Source organism: Culex quinquefasciatus, chromosome 2 (assembly GCF_015732765.1).
Source record: "Culex quinquefasciatus strain JHB chromosome 2, VPISU_Cqui_1.0_pri_paternal, whole genome shotgun sequence".
Lineage (NCBI taxonomy): Eukaryota > Metazoa > Arthropoda > Insecta > Diptera > Culicidae > Culex > Culex quinquefasciatus.
In genome coordinates, this window is record NC_051862.1 from 45,653,051 (window position 1) to 45,670,228 (window position 17,178).

The 17,178-nt window shown below is 38.1% G+C and overlaps 4 protein-coding genes across 4 annotated transcripts; 2 read left to right on the forward strand and 2 right to left on the reverse strand.

Annotated features, from left to right (window-relative positions):
- Positions 1–2,042: 2,042 nt before the first annotated feature.
- LOC119767286 (pulmonary surfactant-associated protein D-like) lies at positions 2,043–2,604 on the reverse strand. The gene has a single exon (XM_038255562.1). The coding sequence runs from the start codon at positions 2,563–2,565 to the stop codon at positions 2,083–2,085; it is 483 nt and encodes a 160-aa protein (XP_038111490.1). The 5' UTR covers positions 2,566–2,604; the 3' UTR covers positions 2,043–2,082.
- Positions 2,605–3,113: 509 nt separating this feature from the next.
- Positions 3,114–3,745, forward strand: LOC6038741 (pulmonary surfactant-associated protein D). Its single transcript, XM_001848428.2, has one exon. The coding sequence runs from the start codon at positions 3,146–3,148 to the stop codon at positions 3,683–3,685; it is 540 nt and encodes a 179-aa protein (XP_001848480.2). The 5' UTR covers positions 3,114–3,145; the 3' UTR covers positions 3,686–3,745.
- Positions 3,746–6,336: 2,591 nt separating this feature from the next.
- Positions 6,337–6,855, reverse strand: LOC6038742 (pulmonary surfactant-associated protein D). The gene has a single exon (XM_001848429.2). It carries the CDS (start codon positions 6,853–6,855, stop codon positions 6,337–6,339), a length of 519 nt encoding a protein of 172 aa, XP_001848481.2.
- Positions 6,856–8,186: 1,331 nt separating this feature from the next.
- LOC6038743 (pulmonary surfactant-associated protein D) lies at positions 8,187–8,705 on the forward strand. The gene has a single exon (XM_001848430.2). The coding sequence runs from the start codon at positions 8,187–8,189 to the stop codon at positions 8,703–8,705; it is 519 nt and encodes a 172-aa protein (XP_001848482.2).
- The last annotated feature ends 8,473 nt before the right edge of the window (positions 8,706–17,178 follow it).

A 17,178-nucleotide genomic window follows, 5' to 3' on the forward strand; every position in this document is an offset into this window, starting at 1 on the left:
GTGTAACGTTACACTTGCAAGTGCAGTAGTGAAAAAGGTGTTCCGCTGAATAATCAAGATGATGATTTTTTTAGATTCCTTTTACCAATCTTTCATGCGTGAGAGAGGAGAGCCATGCTCTCTTCGGATTTTTTTTTTCTCTTGATGAACGTCCAGTGATTTTATTTTGATGATGATTATTCCATCGCTGAATATGATAAGATGATTTAAGCCATTGAAAATCTGATCCATGGTTTCCATGATATCATCGATGGAAAATTGAGGGTCAATTGAGTAGAACTTCAAAAAACAGATTTTTGGTAATTTTCATTCTTAGCAAAGCCATTTCTCAATATTGTCTTAAAAAGCAAATTGAAGAGATTTTTTGCCACTTTTTCGAATATACTTTTTCAAAGGTAGACTATTTAAAAAATAGAAAAAATACTATTTTTGTCGAATCACTGAACAAAGCAAAACAGGATTTTTTAAAGGTATTTGTTTTCCTCGACCCTCTCCGATTGCAATGAAACTTTGAAGACATGTTATCCTACGCTAATATTTGAGATGGACGTAAATGCTTTGAATATTTTTGTATTTTGTATTTTAAATATTGTTTTATCTCGAAACCGTTGCATCATATAAAAAAGTGGTCAAAGACAAACTCGTGGGAAATTTTTGTGAACTTTATTGAAAATAGCCTTATATGTTACAAAAAAAACTCACAAAAAATATAGGATGGAGCAACTCTTCCAAAAAAGAAAATCATTTACTAAAACTGCTTTTTGAAAAGTCAAAATTTTAAAAATCCAAGTGCGTGAATCGATTCTTCAGACAATTTTACAGTCTCCAATGACTCTATTGACCATTGTCTAAGTCCAATCCTTGTGAAGATACAGCGGGGCTATAAATGAAATTGTTGAAAAAACAGAGGTTTTGGTCATTTTCTGGCAATGTTTTAGTCTTTAAAATATTTTCACCGGAAAGCTCGCCCAATTTCCCATAAGTTTGCCTTTGACAGCATTTCAATTGGAAGTTTGGGCTCAAATAACGTTGCTCGTTAGTGAAAACTGTATTTTTTCAGTATAGTTCATTGGAAAGTAAATAAACTTGCATAAATAATCAAAAGATCGAGCTATTTTGAAAAGTGGTCAAATATAAACTAATTTTTTTAAATCATATCATGCACCCAAAGTTAAAGAACGAGGGCATAATCCTCACGAAAAGAAACGTGAGAAAAGTGCTATTTTGCGAGAGTATAGTCCTCTCGCGTGTTCATTCGTTCATTGGAACAGTTCATCCCAATGATTGGCTTATATGGACAAAGGACCACCACTTAGTCACCCATGAGTAATGTACTCTCGGTTATTACGGGATTTATCCTCTCCGTCCGCACAAAGTACCATTTTACTACCGAATCGTGCTCTTTATCCTCTCGTATGCCGATGCCCAGTTCTGGGTGTAGTATTTCTCTTGTTAAGATTTAAGACCTAATTACGGTATTGAGCAAAAATGTGGCTATAACATTTTAAAATTATTGGGAATGAGTTATTGAATTCAGTACATTTTTTTTAAATTTGAACCTACTTTTTTATAAAAAAAACAGGTTCCATTATTTCTAAAAAACGGGTCATTCCTATTGTGAATAATATCCAGCTAGAGACATTTGTTGTTCATTTATTAGGTGCAATAATCTACAAAAAAAATCTTACAACTCTCTCCTATGACCGATTTTATAACGCAAAGTGCAACCACCAGTGCAAATCTAATCATCTCTTTTGATGATTTATCAAAAGAGATGCACTTTTGCATCTAGCGCATTGCTCCTTCGTTCGCAGAATGTCAAAAGTTCAAACAAGTGAAGGCTGCCGCTTTCAGCTACCGATGGAATAAATAGATGAAATCATTGTGATCGAATCGATGGTGGAAAATGGTTGGTAAAAAAAACATATATTAAAAAGTGAGTGAAATAAAAAAACATAACTTTTGAAATATAATTGAAGAAATAGTACAAAATTGCAAACATTTGTGAAATTATCGTGATGCAACGAATTTCACCCACTCAGTAATGCAATCAATATCTCAAGTTTTATTCAAACTTTCTTATCAACAAGTCAGCGGGCCACGTGCCTCACAAATGAAGCGCTTCTTCTCGTCGCAGTTCTTATCGGTCCAGTGCGTCGTTCCAGTCGCCCAGCCCACCTCCAGGCAGTGCTCCGCGCCGTTCCGGTTGTCCGGCTGTCCCGGGGCAAAGTTCCGGTAGCCGGTCTGGTACTCGACCGCCTTCCCGCTGGGCAGCCACACGAACTGGCCCTCGTTGCCCAGGTCCGTTCCGGCGATCCACCACGGTCCCAGCAGGGTGGGGTCCGTGTTCTTCAGCGTTCGCTGCAGTTGGGCATCCTCGGAGGGGTTCCGGACCGTGGCCAGCTGAAATCCGTACGATTCGCACAGCCGCCAAGCGGCAAAGAACGGAACTTCGGCGTAGTTGAAGACGATGTAACGCTTCGGTTGGCATTCCAAGGTTGAGGGGTTCGAGGTCGCTGCAACAAAAGTTGCGGCGAGCACGAGTGTGGCAGCCTTGGCGAACATTTTGAGCGGACTGAAATTCAAGTTCAAGGTGCTGCTCAATTTAAGGAGCTTTAAATTGGGCGAATTTGATATCAATGAACGCTGATAGAAATCTCACGAATGTCGTCTAATGCTGGTTGCATGTCTTCTTTGTCAACACGAATGCGATGGGAGAGCCACACTTTTGCATCGTAACAACTCCTGCTTCAACTCTTCTGAAATGCTAGACTTCATCAACCTTACATTTTTTTCGATTATTTTGACACAACTGCAACTTGTCGCAAATCTGATGAAATTAAAATTTTAATAATTGAAAACGAAGTTCTATCTATCTGCTGAAACAAGCTGTTGGCATGGCCGAGTTCCTCCGGAAATTCCCAACAAACTTTTCATTCTACAAAATCCGGGAATCACCGTCCCATGACTATTTTTGGCTTATATTGTTTAATCTTGCCAAACAACAAAAACATGCAGCCTCCATTAGGGTGCACTCCCAAAACATTATCAGCGAATGTTCTTTTATCGCGATGGCGAAACCTTGAAAATTTCGCACCACCTTAAATTGGGCCAATTTCGTAAACAAACCTTCAGTTCCGTCAAGATGTTGGCCAAACTAGCATCGCTAATTTTCGTGGTGGCATTTGCCAGCGCCAATTCCTCCCTGGAAGAACCAACTCTCGACGAAGCTGTACCGTACGCAGCCGGAGCTTTCTCCAACGACTCGGTGCAGTGCTTCCCCAAGCGCTTCATTGTCTTCAACCACGTGGAAGTGTCCTTCTTCAAGGCATGGCACCTCTGTGAATCGTACGGATTCGAGCTGGCCACAGTGAAGTCCCCCTCGGAGGACGTCCAGCTCAAGATGGCCATCGAGGAGGCTGACCCCAAGCAGGTGGGACCGTGGTGGGTCGCCGGAACGGATCTGGGCCTGGAAGGACACTTTGTGTGGCTCACTACGGGGAAGCCGATTGGGTACCAGACCGGCTACAGGAACTTTGGACCCGGGGAGCCCAACAATCTGAACGGAACGGAGCACTGCGTGGAGGTTGGCCACCCCAATGGAACGTTCTGGAACGACAAGAACTGTGACGTGAAGCGGCGATTCATCTGTGAAGCACGTGAGCCACTGCCACTGGGGTGCTGAAGGCATTGTTGGAGTATGTGGGCCAATAAAAATAAATCAAAACGTTAAGCTCGGAATCTACAAAAATGTGAATTTTATTACGCAAAAGATTATCTAATCTAATCTAATCTAATCGAACACAAGCGCAGCCAGTCCGAAGAAAGCATCCTGGAAGAACTTGCGGTTAGATTACGCCCCAAGTCCTTCCTTGTCAGTATTAATAATTGCGGTACATAAAAGTTACCCCGAAAATGTATAGCAAAAATTAAAGCGGCCAGGCCTACTGCGTTGCATTAACCGCAGAGACAGATTCTGTGAACGAGTCACATTCCACAGAATCATTAGGGGAGGAAGGATGCGTGGACATACCGTACCAAACGCTCCGAATTATTACGCAAAAGAATATCCAAAGCAAAATTGTACACTTTTGAACTCCTCCGAATTGAACCAAATTTTGGAGCAAACAACAACTGAAACGAAAAATTATTGATTGCCGATTGAACTGCACTAAAACATCAAAATTTGAAACAATTTGCTTAAATTTCATTCATTGAATTGTTTCTGGGAGCATACGTCGCAGATCCATGACTGTGAAAAATGTCTTCAGGAACATCTTGAAGATACTTGAAAAATGTTGTATTAAAATACAAAACATTTGTGCAGTACCATATGTGAACCATATGTATCAATATTTAGTTGATAGATTTAATAAATCATAAAAAAAAAATAAAAAATAAATTATCCCCGCCCGTGTGGATCAATCGGACCGCGCACTGGACTCACAATCCAAGGGTCGCCGGTTCGATTCCCGCGGCGGGTGCTCTAAATTCTTTTTGTAAATATGGGTATTTGGTGCCGTCACTCTGTGCCATACTTTCATACACTTAGAAGCCCAATGATGGCCGACATCTATAAAGTCACCTTCGTTCGTTTTTTCGATTTTATAAATCAACTTTTTTGAATTTTATGATTTTTTATGTACTCTCAGCTTGAAATTATTGTAGTTTTCTGTTCTCCTTATTTTTTTAAGTTATCGTATCAATTTTGATTCGACTATAGTATCATTTTTTCCTCTTCCCATTTCTTTTTTTCCTTTAAAAATATTCTTCAAATATTTTTTCTTTGAAACATTTTGCGTTTTTATTTTTAATATCGTTTTTTTCTAAAATTAAATATGTTGAGTTTAGTTATATGATTAACTGAATTTTCCAGGTCATTCGGTATGACGCAAATTATAAAAAGTTTAATACCTTCAGAATCTACTAATGCAAATATTCCAAATCTGTTTTTATTGAAAACAGAAAAAATCTCTAAATTATATACAGTATGTAAAAAAGTGTTTTACTTACCTTACACTATATGGAATATTATCTCCCAACTCTAACGAAATCGAAAGAAGTTGCTCCGAAAATGACCCCTATACAAATATGGTATGTAAATATTCGAAATTTTGTACCTTGGGAAATGACGATTTAGTGTGTTGAGAAAATTTGAAGATAATAATGAAGATAATTATGGAAAAAATATAATTTGAATAAACAAAATATAAAAAAATATTGTTCGGAAAATTTCGATAAAAAAAAAATAAATTAAAGCTATGTACAGGAGATTAAACTTTTCAACATACAGTTTGTGTGAATTGCTGTTTCGAGGAGAAAAGTTGTTTTATTAAATTGGTATTTTTTTATGATGTGTATTGGAAATTCTCGTCCCAAGATACCCTCACATTATCGAATATTTACAACCCTTATTGGTATGGATTTTTTTAAGAGTGCTTGAATTACCTGGGAGAGGTTACCAGCCTTGAAGAAGCTTGAAAATCCATGAATTACGGCATATGCAAATCCAAAAAAAAAAAATAACTAAGAAAATCACACAAAAACAATTTCTTTTTTCAATTAAGTATATCTTCCACACATTTGAAAAGCTAAAATTAACGTTCAAGTTTATTATTTCTTTTGTAGATGAAATAAAAAATCTTTGCAAACAAAAATTATCTTGCTACTACAGTTATCTTTAAATATTTGTAAAACATACAAACAAAACGCAATATCAAAGTTCTCTTACAACCGCAACCCAATTAGAAGTTCCTTAAGTAGAATATCCACAACCAATTACAAAGGGCCGGCGATTTCCATCGACCAAAAGCCGTAACAATCTCGCCGAGGGAAAAAAAGCCGCACAATAAAAAGCTTGCGGAAAACTTTCACTCAATGAAAGCGACGAAAGAAAAGCGCCGCGAAGCAATATGCTTTTTAAAACTTTTCCTATAAAGTAGATTAATATCACCCACAAGTGGTGGTGGTGTGGAGGAGGCCGTTGTAATTTTTGTGACACTTTCTTTGTCGGTTTCCTTAGCTGGACCTACCAGGTCCTTTAATGCTCTTGCTTCCGAAGGGAATAAGTTTGAAATGCTCGGAAGCCACAACAATGCGACTGCGGATTTTGCTTTTAATTTGCACTGATTGGGAATTTCGGGGCGGAGTTGATTGGTATCGAAATTGAAAATGGAAATTGGCTGATCAAGATGCAGATTTGAATGAGATTTTAGGATTTACTTGATGAATAGATACATAATTGGAATTCAATTTAATAGATTTTATTTATTGTTGTTTACGTGAACGGAAAACAAATATCTTCGATTTTAGAAGGTTTAAAACAAAAACTTAATTTCAACATTTCACGTTAACTTTCTCGCAAATGGTTGCACGAGCCACATCACATCCTCTGTCATTCCAAGTCGTTCCACCGAAGAAACCAACTTCGATACAGTTTTCGTTACCTCCATAGTTGTTGGGCTCTCCGGGGGCGTAGTTTGTGAATCCCGTTTTGTGACCGAGTGGTTTTCCGTTGGTGATCCACACAAAGTTTCCCTCCTTGCCGAGATCCGTTCCACCGATCCACCACGGTCCCTTGGCTTTACGATCAGCCCGAATAAGAGCCACCGCCAGTTCAGCGTCATCCTCGACGGAATTGACCGTTGCCATTCGGAGTCCGAGCGAGGCACAGTACTGCCAAGCCTGGAAGAAGTCTACGACCTTGTCGTTGAACACGTGGTAGCGCAGGTTGGAATCCAGCGCATCCGATCGAGCTAGCACTTCTTCAGTTGCGTTGAAGTCCGGAGAGGCGAGGCTTGAAGAAACCATCGCAATGGTAAGGACCAGGACTGCTGATAATGCTTTGGAGATCATCTTGTTGATACTGAAGATTCCTAGGCTAGAGGCATCATTTATATGATTCCGAAATTTTGAAATTTTTTCACGCAACAGTTGTTTAATATTTGCATTATTAGAGAGTCGTATTCTTGGAACTTGCGTCATGCCAAGTGACCCTGAAACAAACTTGAGTAAACATCCGATCAAAATGTGATATAACAATACTGGAGATTTTTTATTCCAAGATTTCCAAGATTTTTTTTTTCAGACATGTTCTCGTTCAACTGTTGGTAAATGCATCTACAATTTTAAATAGTTTGATCATCTCATCAAATTATTTTGTAATTGAATGACAGGCTGGACATATTTTCATAAGAAATTTTTATTAAAATTAGAATTTAAAAGCTTCGAAATACTTCATCCCAACTATTAAAAAAAATAATACAGTTAAACCCCGCATAGTGCGCAGGCGTAACGATTTGTGTTTCTTCGAATACTCTAGAACAACATTTTACAGATAAACCACTTTTACGCGGTGCATTACGTTTTTTTTCTAATTTGTCGATTTCTCTGGAACGACGCAAATTTTATGCAATCTTTTAAATGCAATTTTTGCAATTCCATCGTGAAACTACTTACTTTTCCTGTCATTCTTGAACAACGAAATAGCCTACTTTTCTGTACCAAAAATAACAGAATCGAATAGCAACACTTTCCAAAATAAATGCTGAAAAGTTCAACTTTTCAGCACTGAAATGGGTGCTGAAAAGTTGCACTTTTCAGCATTTGTTTTGAAAAGTAACACTTTTCAACATTTTTTTGATTTAAACGATTTATTGAGATTGATTGATTGATTGTTTTTCGGAATTGCAAAAAATGTTGTATGGAACTCGTTGCAAAACTTGATTTTTTCAGCACTTTTCGTATTTATCCAACTCGGTGGACCTCGTTGGATAAATGTACGACTCGTGCTGAAAAAATCCTCTTTTTGCAACTTGTTGCATAAACTACTATTGTAGGTTTTATTCAGATCTACAAAACACTTTTTGAAGCTTGTAAAAATAATGTATGGTTTAAGAGAAATCGACGAAATAAAAAGCGTAACGCCTGCACACTATGCGAGTTTTAACTGTTTTATCAAAACTAAGAAGACCCGAAAATTTTTTGTTCCAATGTATTAGATATTGCACATTTTGATCGGATGTTTACTCAAGTTTGTTTCAGGGTCACTTGGCATGACGCAAGTTCCAAGAATATTAAGACTTTCTAATAATGCAAATATCGCACAACTGTTGCCTAGCCAAATTTCAAAATCTCGTAATCATATAAATGGTGCTTCTAGCCTAGGAATCTTCAGTATCAACAAGATGATCTCCAAAGCATTATCAGCAGTCCTGGTCCTTACCATTGCGATGGTTTCTTCAAGCCTCGCCTCTCCGGACTTCAACGCAACTGAAGAAGTGCTAGCTCGATCGGATGCGCTGGATTCCAACCAGCGCTACCACGTGTTCAACGACAAGGTCGTAGACTTTTTCCAGGCTTGGCAGTACTGTGCCTCGCTCGGACTCCGAATGGCAACGGTCAATTCCGTCGAGGATGACGCTGAACTGGCGGTGGCTCTTATTCGGGCTGATCGTAAAGCCAAGGGACCGTGGTGGATCGGTGGAACGGATCTCGGCAAGGAGGGAAACTTTGTGTGGATCACCAACGGAAAACCACTCGGTCACAAAACGGGATTCACAAACTACGCCCCCGGAGAGCCCAACAACTACGGAGGCAACGAAAACTGCATCGAAGTTGGGTTCTCCGGTGGAACGACTTGGAATGACAGAGGATGTGATGTGGCTCGTGCAACCATTTGCGAGAAAGTTAACGTGAAATGCTAAAAACTATTGTAAAAATTGAAATATTTCGTATACCAATCCTGTATCGCCTTAGTCAAAAATTAATAAATTTGATTTAAAAGATGTCCAACCCTATTTGATCTTTTGACGTAGATCTCTAGCCGCAGATGGGATGGGTTCAATCCCGGTCAACCCCGGTAAGCGTTTCCTGAGAATAGAAATGATTGAACACTAGGGTAACAATAAAAAAATCGACCTCCTGACTCGATTTATTTGCAAAAATAAGTAACTGTGCCAATGTTGAGCCAAATCGGTTAAGTTTTAGGGGTCACTATAGATCGCTGAAGTTTTTTTTTTTGGAAAAAATGCAAAAATGTATGAAGAAAAAAAAACATGAACCTGGACCATCCATTTAAAATAGACATTTTTTTTTAATTACCAGAATTATGAATTTCACATTATTTTTTTTTTATTTGCGTGCATTTTCCATACTTTCCAAAAAACACTATTTATTCACAAAATCATTGTTCATTTAAAAAAATAAACATCCCTCTTGCTGAAAACCTTGCACTTTTTTACTCTGGGTCTGGCTCTAAATGAGTCGATTTTAATGAGCGTGTGGAAAATATGCTGTCAAAATCTGACTCAAAATCATCCTGTACCAGAAAAGTGATCCGTCAACAATATAAAATTTCTGTGTTATTATTCACAAATTTGATTCAATTTCACACATTTTTTCGGCTAAAAGCTAAATGTTGAGATAATGTTGAGTGTATTTTTTTTTGTTTGTTTTCTATTTTTAAGCAAGCATGAAAATGTCAATTCAATTTCAATTCGGTTTTATTGGTGAATAATCAAGATACAATGAGTTATTTTGAAGTGCATAACAGAGTTTTGGAGTTCCTTACAGCTGTGTGTTGCATCATAATCCATCTAGGAACAATTATTTCTTTAACTAAGGCACTAGCAAGAGTAAGAAAAAACTATAAAAAAAAACTTACAGAAATTGCAAAGGAAATGGGATAGAGGAAGAGAAAGCTTAATACTAGATCACAGAAAATTTATCCTTTGTAGATGTGTTTGATCATCAGTTCCCCAAGGGCCAGGAATTGTTCTGCCTTGTTCCGGCAGCTCCGAAACCGCGTCATCATCTCCCGCGAGAGCAAAGAACTCCGGCAGGGTGAAGAGATCTTCCCGGTGACTTCTTGCTGGGCCGTACTGCCGCTACCGGCAGCGACCACGCTGGCGAACGAACGCCCCCAACCAGGAGGGAACGCTGAGTTTTCCGCTGGAACCGTACGCTGTCCAGCTGCAGGAACGGCTGCGCTCGTACTTCGCTGAGGAGGGAGGGACGCTTTCTTTTTTCTCTTTTCCTGCTCCTCGAGGTAGACCTTGCGCGCGACGCATCCGCGGTAATTGCCGGTATGGTTGCCGTCACAGTTCGCGCACTTTACGCGCGGCTTGGTTTGTTCTGCCTTGTCCCCCAAGTCCGCCTTTCGTGGCAGTGCGCACGCCTCCGAGAGGTGTGACTCACCGCACTTCACGCAGCGGGGCCGGAGGTTGCAGTTCCGCGAGCCGTGGCCGAATTTCTGGCAACGGTGGCATTGCGCTACGTCCGTCGGGTTCTTGGTGTAAAACCGCCAGTTTACCCAAAAACCGTCCAACGTTTTAGTCCGCCGCAGGTCTTGGATCTTGACGGTGCCGCGGTCGAAGTACAACAGGTACAGTGTGTGTGTACCTGTTACCGTTATCTTGCGCGAGAGCACTTTAATCTCCCGCGGTTTTATTCCGGCGTCCGAAAGGTGACCCTTCAGGTCGGAGATCGGACGGTCTTGATAACCCTGTAAGACGACCTTAACAGGGGGCTTCTCGGGGTTGAATGTGTAGAAGTTGAAGTTGCTACGCTTCAATTCTTCAAACACCAGGTCGAAATTCTTTTTGGTCAGTGTGATCACTTGCACTGCCGACTTACCAATTTTCAGACAATATCCGAGGCCTTCCAGCAACTCGTCAACATCGTCCGCTAACGTGTCCAAAACAAAAATTGGAGGTGGTCTACGTTCCGCTGGAGAGTTGTTCTTTTTTGAAGTCGGCACTTTTTTCCGTGCACGACCATCATCGTCGTCGTCGTCGTCGGTAGTGCTGCTACCGTCAGAGTTGTTATTTTCTTCGTCGTCGCTCAGCATCTGGAACTCGTTCCTGATGGGGATGTTGGCGGATGTTGATGTGCCACTGGTCGTGGCACCGGAAGTACCGGAACGGGTTCGCACTGGTGATCTTGGGACATATCCAGGATGTAGTAACTTTTTGTCGATGCCTTCAGCGCTGACGCTCCCCTGCGCGATGGCGGCCGACACGGCGTTGGTTTGTTTACCTTTTGCACACGGCCGGTAGACGAACTTCGCGGGTTTTCGAGGCCGCACTCGAACTGCCACGGCCACGGCCGGCCTTTGGCATGCTGGAGAAGCAAACTCGCGGGTAACCACAATCAATTACGGCGAAAAAAATCGAAAAAACGATGGAGCACTGAGCACTAGCTGCATGCTCTCGTGCGTACACGGAGGGAGCTGTAAAAAAAAAAAAAAAAAATGTCAAATTTTGTAAACAGATCACAAATCTGCACCCAAAACTGGGCAGCGCTACTTCGAGAGAATAATGGCCTCGAGACGAGAGAATAGTGGTTCCATTCACGGACACAGAGAACACAGCTCGAGATGGGCGAGAGAATTATTCTCTCGAGGTTCATTTGCAAACAAAAAGTTCATCTGTCAAAACAAAAACAAAAATAAAATTGTCAACTACGGGAATCGACCCAGAGACCTTTGACATACAAACGCAATGACTTAACTGCCTAGGCAACCACAGCTTGGTGAACAAGGAGTGGTTAGATGTTGATGTATGATGAATGAACTCATGCGTTATGGTGATGTGAGTTGGTAGCATTATTCTCTCGATTTTGGCGCTCAGCCCTCAATGAATTTTGAAGGAACGATTCTCTCGACTCGGAATTTTGGGGCACACGCTTGTCTAAAACAGTACGTTTTCTGATAATTTAATGTCAAAATTTTGCTGCACAATTCCTACACGCTAATAGAAGTCATCTTATTTTTGAGTCAGAGTCGGAATACTTTGAATAAATCATGGATTAAATTCACCCAAATTTGAGTAAGATTTTGTAGAACTTTTTAAAATAAATTAGTTTTTCGAAATATATAGGTTTGACTCTGTGCTGGCGTAATTCATGTAAAGATAAAGAATTAGAAGTGCATTGTTTTGCATGAGCGTTAAAGTTCTGATAAGCGCTCGTTCAATATAGCTCGTTTAGAATTAAGTTTAATCCAAATTTTACAGCAAATTTGTATTCGTGATCATCATCAATAACTCATTTCGGAGCTGCGTGTAGCTGTAAATAAGATAAGACTTATATTGGTAAAGCCGTAACGTTTTTAATTTAATCTTTCATAAAAAATAGATTATCATTTTTAATTTTCCCGTAAAACTAAACAAAATTGAACAAAATCAAAACAAGTAAGTTTAGCTTCGTTTGACGAAATTTGACCAAAAATAACTGAGGAGTAAGTTATTTTACATGAGAGCAATTCTCTGAGATTTTGGTCATTCGATTATTTTCTGTATTTTTTAAACCAGAATGACCGTGTTATGATTTTTTGGATCAATACATTTTTTCAACCAGGGCTGCGGAGTCGGGTCATGTTTCAAACGACTCCGACTCCGACTCCGACTCCAGCTTTCTGAGATAAGCCGACTCCGATTCCGACTCCGGCTCCGGCTTTCAGCTCGAACCAACTCCGACTCCGACTCCAACTCCGGCCTACAAACTCTAGCCGACTCCGACTCCGACTCCGACTCCACATATTTTGAAAAATTTCAAAAGTTAGTTGACTATTATTATGAAAACATTGTTGAATAGGATTACTTACATACTCTCTAATTGTTATGTTTTTCTCAAGGAAAATAAGTTCGAATCACAAAAGTGAAAAAAAAACTTTCCAGGTAACAAGTTTTAAACGTAATTGAAACAGAAATCAAAAAATATCTCCAGTTTTTAAGGGATTTTAGAAGACCAATTCAGAAGTATGGACCAAAATTTTGCCGACGATTTATGATTTTTAAAAAATAGTGATTTTTGTAAAAAAATAAATCACGTATTTAAAAATTTTCGACCTCATTTTTCGCATACAATCGAATTTGTAATCGAAAAGTACTTTACAGTTTTTTTTTATTAAGTGTACCGTTTTAAAAATATAGTATTCAAAATTAAATATTGTCCGAAAAATTCCGGTTTTTTTTTATTTTCGAAAATAGTGTCCATGATTGTTCATTCCTGAAAATATCTTTATCGAAAAGTTCAGAAAATTTCCTTCTATTTCGTCTAAGAAGATTTGACCACTTGTTGCTGAGATACAGCGGATAAAAGAAACAGGAAAATTGATTTTTTTTTAAGTCTAACCCAAACAACCCTCCATTTTCTAATGTCTATATTTCAGCAGTCCGATTTTCAATATTGAAAAATGAAACATTCGTGAAATTTTCCGATCTTTCAGGAAAATTTTTTTTAATAAATACTAACATTTTAATAGGGCCAAACATTCAATATTTTAAGAAATGGACAATCATGGACACTATTTTGCTTTGAATGGATTGGATATATTTTTAAAACGGTGTACTTACTCAAAAAATGTGTAAAATACTTTTCGATGGCAAATTCAATTTTACATCAATAATTAGGTCAGAAAATGTTAAGTACAAGTTTTCAATTTTTACATAAATCACTATTTAAAAAAAAAATCATGACTCGTCGGCAAAGTTTTGGTTCATACATCAGGATGGCTTGATATTTTGTCCGTGAACCTGTTTTCAATAGTTTTCTACAATATCTACAACTTTGCCGAAGACACCAAAACAAACAAAAAAAATTCTTGAAAAGTTAAATTACAGATTTTCGAATATTTACGTACCATTTTTATATGAACTTCTGCCAAAATTGTATTGAGATAACTATGAGTGAATCATTGACACAAAATGGCTTCTTGTGGGAAGGCCCCCATAAAGTTTGAGTCAAATAGCAAAAAAAAAAAAAAATAAAGAAGGTTGAAATCGGCCGATTTCATAGAGAATTGCTCATCTGATAAATCTATTTAAAAAAAAAGAAAAAAATGGCAACGCAATGCATGCGACTTTAAAAAGAATTAAAAAATAAAAAGTTTTATGAATTAACCTGCATTCTAACAAATACTAAACAATAAAAAAAAAGATAATTTTTGTTGAATTTTAGATAACTCCGACTCCGACTCCGGGTTATCAGGAATTTTCGGCTCCGACTCCGACTTCGACTCCATCTCGTAAAATTTAGCCGACTACGACTCCGGCTCCGACTCCAGCTGTTCGAGTTTTGACGACTCCGACTCCAACTCCGACTCCAGGTACCCAAAAAGACCCGACTCCACCGACTCCGGCTCCGACTCCGACTCCGACTCCACAGCCCTGTTTTCAACAAATCCAAATATTGCTCGCAAATTTTTTTAAATTTCATTTTCGATGTAAAATAGAACTTGCAATCAAAAAGTACTTTAGTGAAATTTTGATAAAGTGCACCGTTTTCAAGTTATAGCTATTTTTATGTAACTTTTTTCAAAATAGTCGCAGTTATTGATTTTAAAATAGTGCCCATGTTTGCACACACTTGAAAAAAATATTTTCGAAAAGCTGAGAAAATTTTCTATATTTTGCTTTTTCGGACTTTGTTGAAACGACCCTTAGTTGCTGAGATATGGCCATGCAAAGGTTTAAAAACAGGAAAAGTGATGTTTTCTAAGTCTCACCCAAACAACCCATCATTTTCTAATGTTGTTATCTCAGCAACTAATGGTCCGATTTACAATGTTAAAATATGAAACATTCGTGAAATTTTCCGATCTTTTCCAAAAATATATTTTCATAAATTTTAAATCAAGACTTACATCTCAAAAAGAACAAACATTCAATATTACGCCCTTCTGATAGTGAAGTGAAATTAAAAATCACGAATTTTTTTGCCGTATATCATTTTTTCAGTTTAATTCATATCCATACCTCCAACTTTGCCCAAGACACCAAATCGGTCAAAAAAGCAGCTGCCAAATTTGCAAAAAAATATAAGGACAAACTAATAATGCAAAATGGCTTCTTTGGGCATACCGAAGGCACCAAAAAAGTTTCAGCTGGATCAAAAAATACACAAAATTTAAATTGAAAAAAAGACCGTTTTCGTAGAGAATGGCTCATTGTTAAAAACTGAAATATTGAGTTTTTTTTTAAATCACGTATTTTTTTGAAAAAAAATGAGTTTTTTTGAAAAAAAAAAATCAATTTTGACCCATATTATGAAAAACTGCAATTTGGACTATTATTTTCGAAAATATGTAATTTGTGGCAATTTGGAGTATTTTCAAAAATGTTGTTAATACACGGGTAATTCTCCGCCAACTCACACAGCAGTTGCCCCGACCCCTCTTCGATTTGCGTGATACTTTGTCCTAAGGGATAACTTTTGTCCCTGATCACGAATCCGAGGTCCGTTTTTTGATATCTTGTGACGAAGGGGCGGTACGACCCCTTACATTTTTGAACATGTGAAAAAAGAGATGTTTTTCAACAATTTGCAGCCTGAAATGGTAATGAGATAGAAATTTGGTGTCAAAGGGACTTTTGTGTAAAATTAGACGCCCGATTTGATGGCGTACTCAGAATTCCGAATAAACGTATTTTTCATCGAAAAAAAAACACTAAAAAAGTTTTAAAAATTCTCCCATTTTCCATTACTCGACTGTAAAAAATTTTGGAACATGTCATTTTATGGGAAATTTAATACACTTTTCGAATCTACATTGTCCCAGAAGGGTCATTTTTTCATTTAGAACAAAATTTTTCATTTTAAAATTTCGTGTTTTTTCTAACTTTGCAGGGTTATTTTTTAGAGTGTAACAATGTTCTACAAAGTTGTAGAATAAACAATTACAAAAATTTTGATATGTAGACATAAGGGGTTTTCTTATAAGCATCACGAGTTATCGCGATTTTACGAAAACAAGTTTTGACAAAATTCCGATCGTGTGATACCCATATTGTAAAAAACTATAATTTTGAGTATTTTTTCGAAAATACGTGGTTCTGCGAATATTTTGAGTATTTTCAAAACTGTTGATTTTAAATTCGAAATGTATGAAAAATCCAATTATTTGATGCCCATTTTGCAATAAAAATAATTTGAATATTTTTTTTAGAAACATGGCATTTTCAAAATTCAGGAAAAACACTTATTTTTGTGAAAAATTTCATGTAATTATTCTTGCAATGAATAGCTGCCATCATCCTCATTATCATCTATTTCCGGGTTTGGTGGATAATTGCTCAGTTGGGCTGGCCAAACTTCTGATTACAATGTGCCAACATAATTTCAAAAAATCTGTTATGTTTGATCACGCTGAGCTCACAAGTAGGGCATAACCATCTCACAGCGTCAATGAAATCGTCTCGAAATTCCAGAGGTTGTTTGTAAACATATAACAAGCATCAGTTGTGGATAAAAAAAGACGAATTGAACAACTTGTCAATTTCATGCGGTTGCCAAAGTCAGATCGAATGTTCTTAAATATTTTTTAAAAGTAGATTTCTAGCTTGCTTTCAATGAGTTGTAGCGACCTGAAAGTGCAGTCGTCGTCGTCAATGCTGGGATTTACAACCTTTCGAACCAAAAACTACTGCAGCCAAATCGTAAACACCGTTGTGCCGTCAGGTCGCGACAATTTCTCACTTCGCGAAAACTTTTGCGACAAGTGGTTTCAAAAAAGGGGGCGGGGCGCTTTTTCTGGAGGTGTGGAAGCGCTGTGGGGGGAGGGTTGACACTTTGATGAATTAACAAATCACACATTTTCGCACACTTGCCGAGTTGTGGCTTTGTCGGCGGCGAAGAAGTCCATTTGGATGACAAAAGTTGGGAAAACTTGAAAACAGCGAAAGTCACTTCGAACCCGGCAGCTTGATTGATGATTCTCCAGGTGGCATTTCTGGTCCCAAGTGGGAAATGTTAAGCCGGAGCTGGGGGATTGAGGGAAAAAAACTGCAACAGAGTTACAAATTTGGCTGGAAATGGAAAACGTTACTCAAAGGAGGATTAGATTGAGGGAGGAGGAATACTGGGAGACGACAATTCATTCCGAATCTCGTGATGTAGTGGAAATTGGTGGAGTCTGGCTTTTTGCGTCAAAATGATGTTCTAAGGTAGAGTTGGGAGCACTGCAGATTGATTAATTTTATTTGCAGTGCAGGTTCTGTAATTGTTCAAAGTTTTCACTAAAAAGTTTTTTTTTTTATTTCAAGTGGACTCCAAAGTCTGAACAAAAAAAAATGATCAAATAAGGTTAGAAAATGGCGAGCAAAATCATTTATTTTATATTGATTTTGAAAAATTTTCACCTTTAAATCTCAATCGTGCCCAAGTTGTTTTTATGTCAAT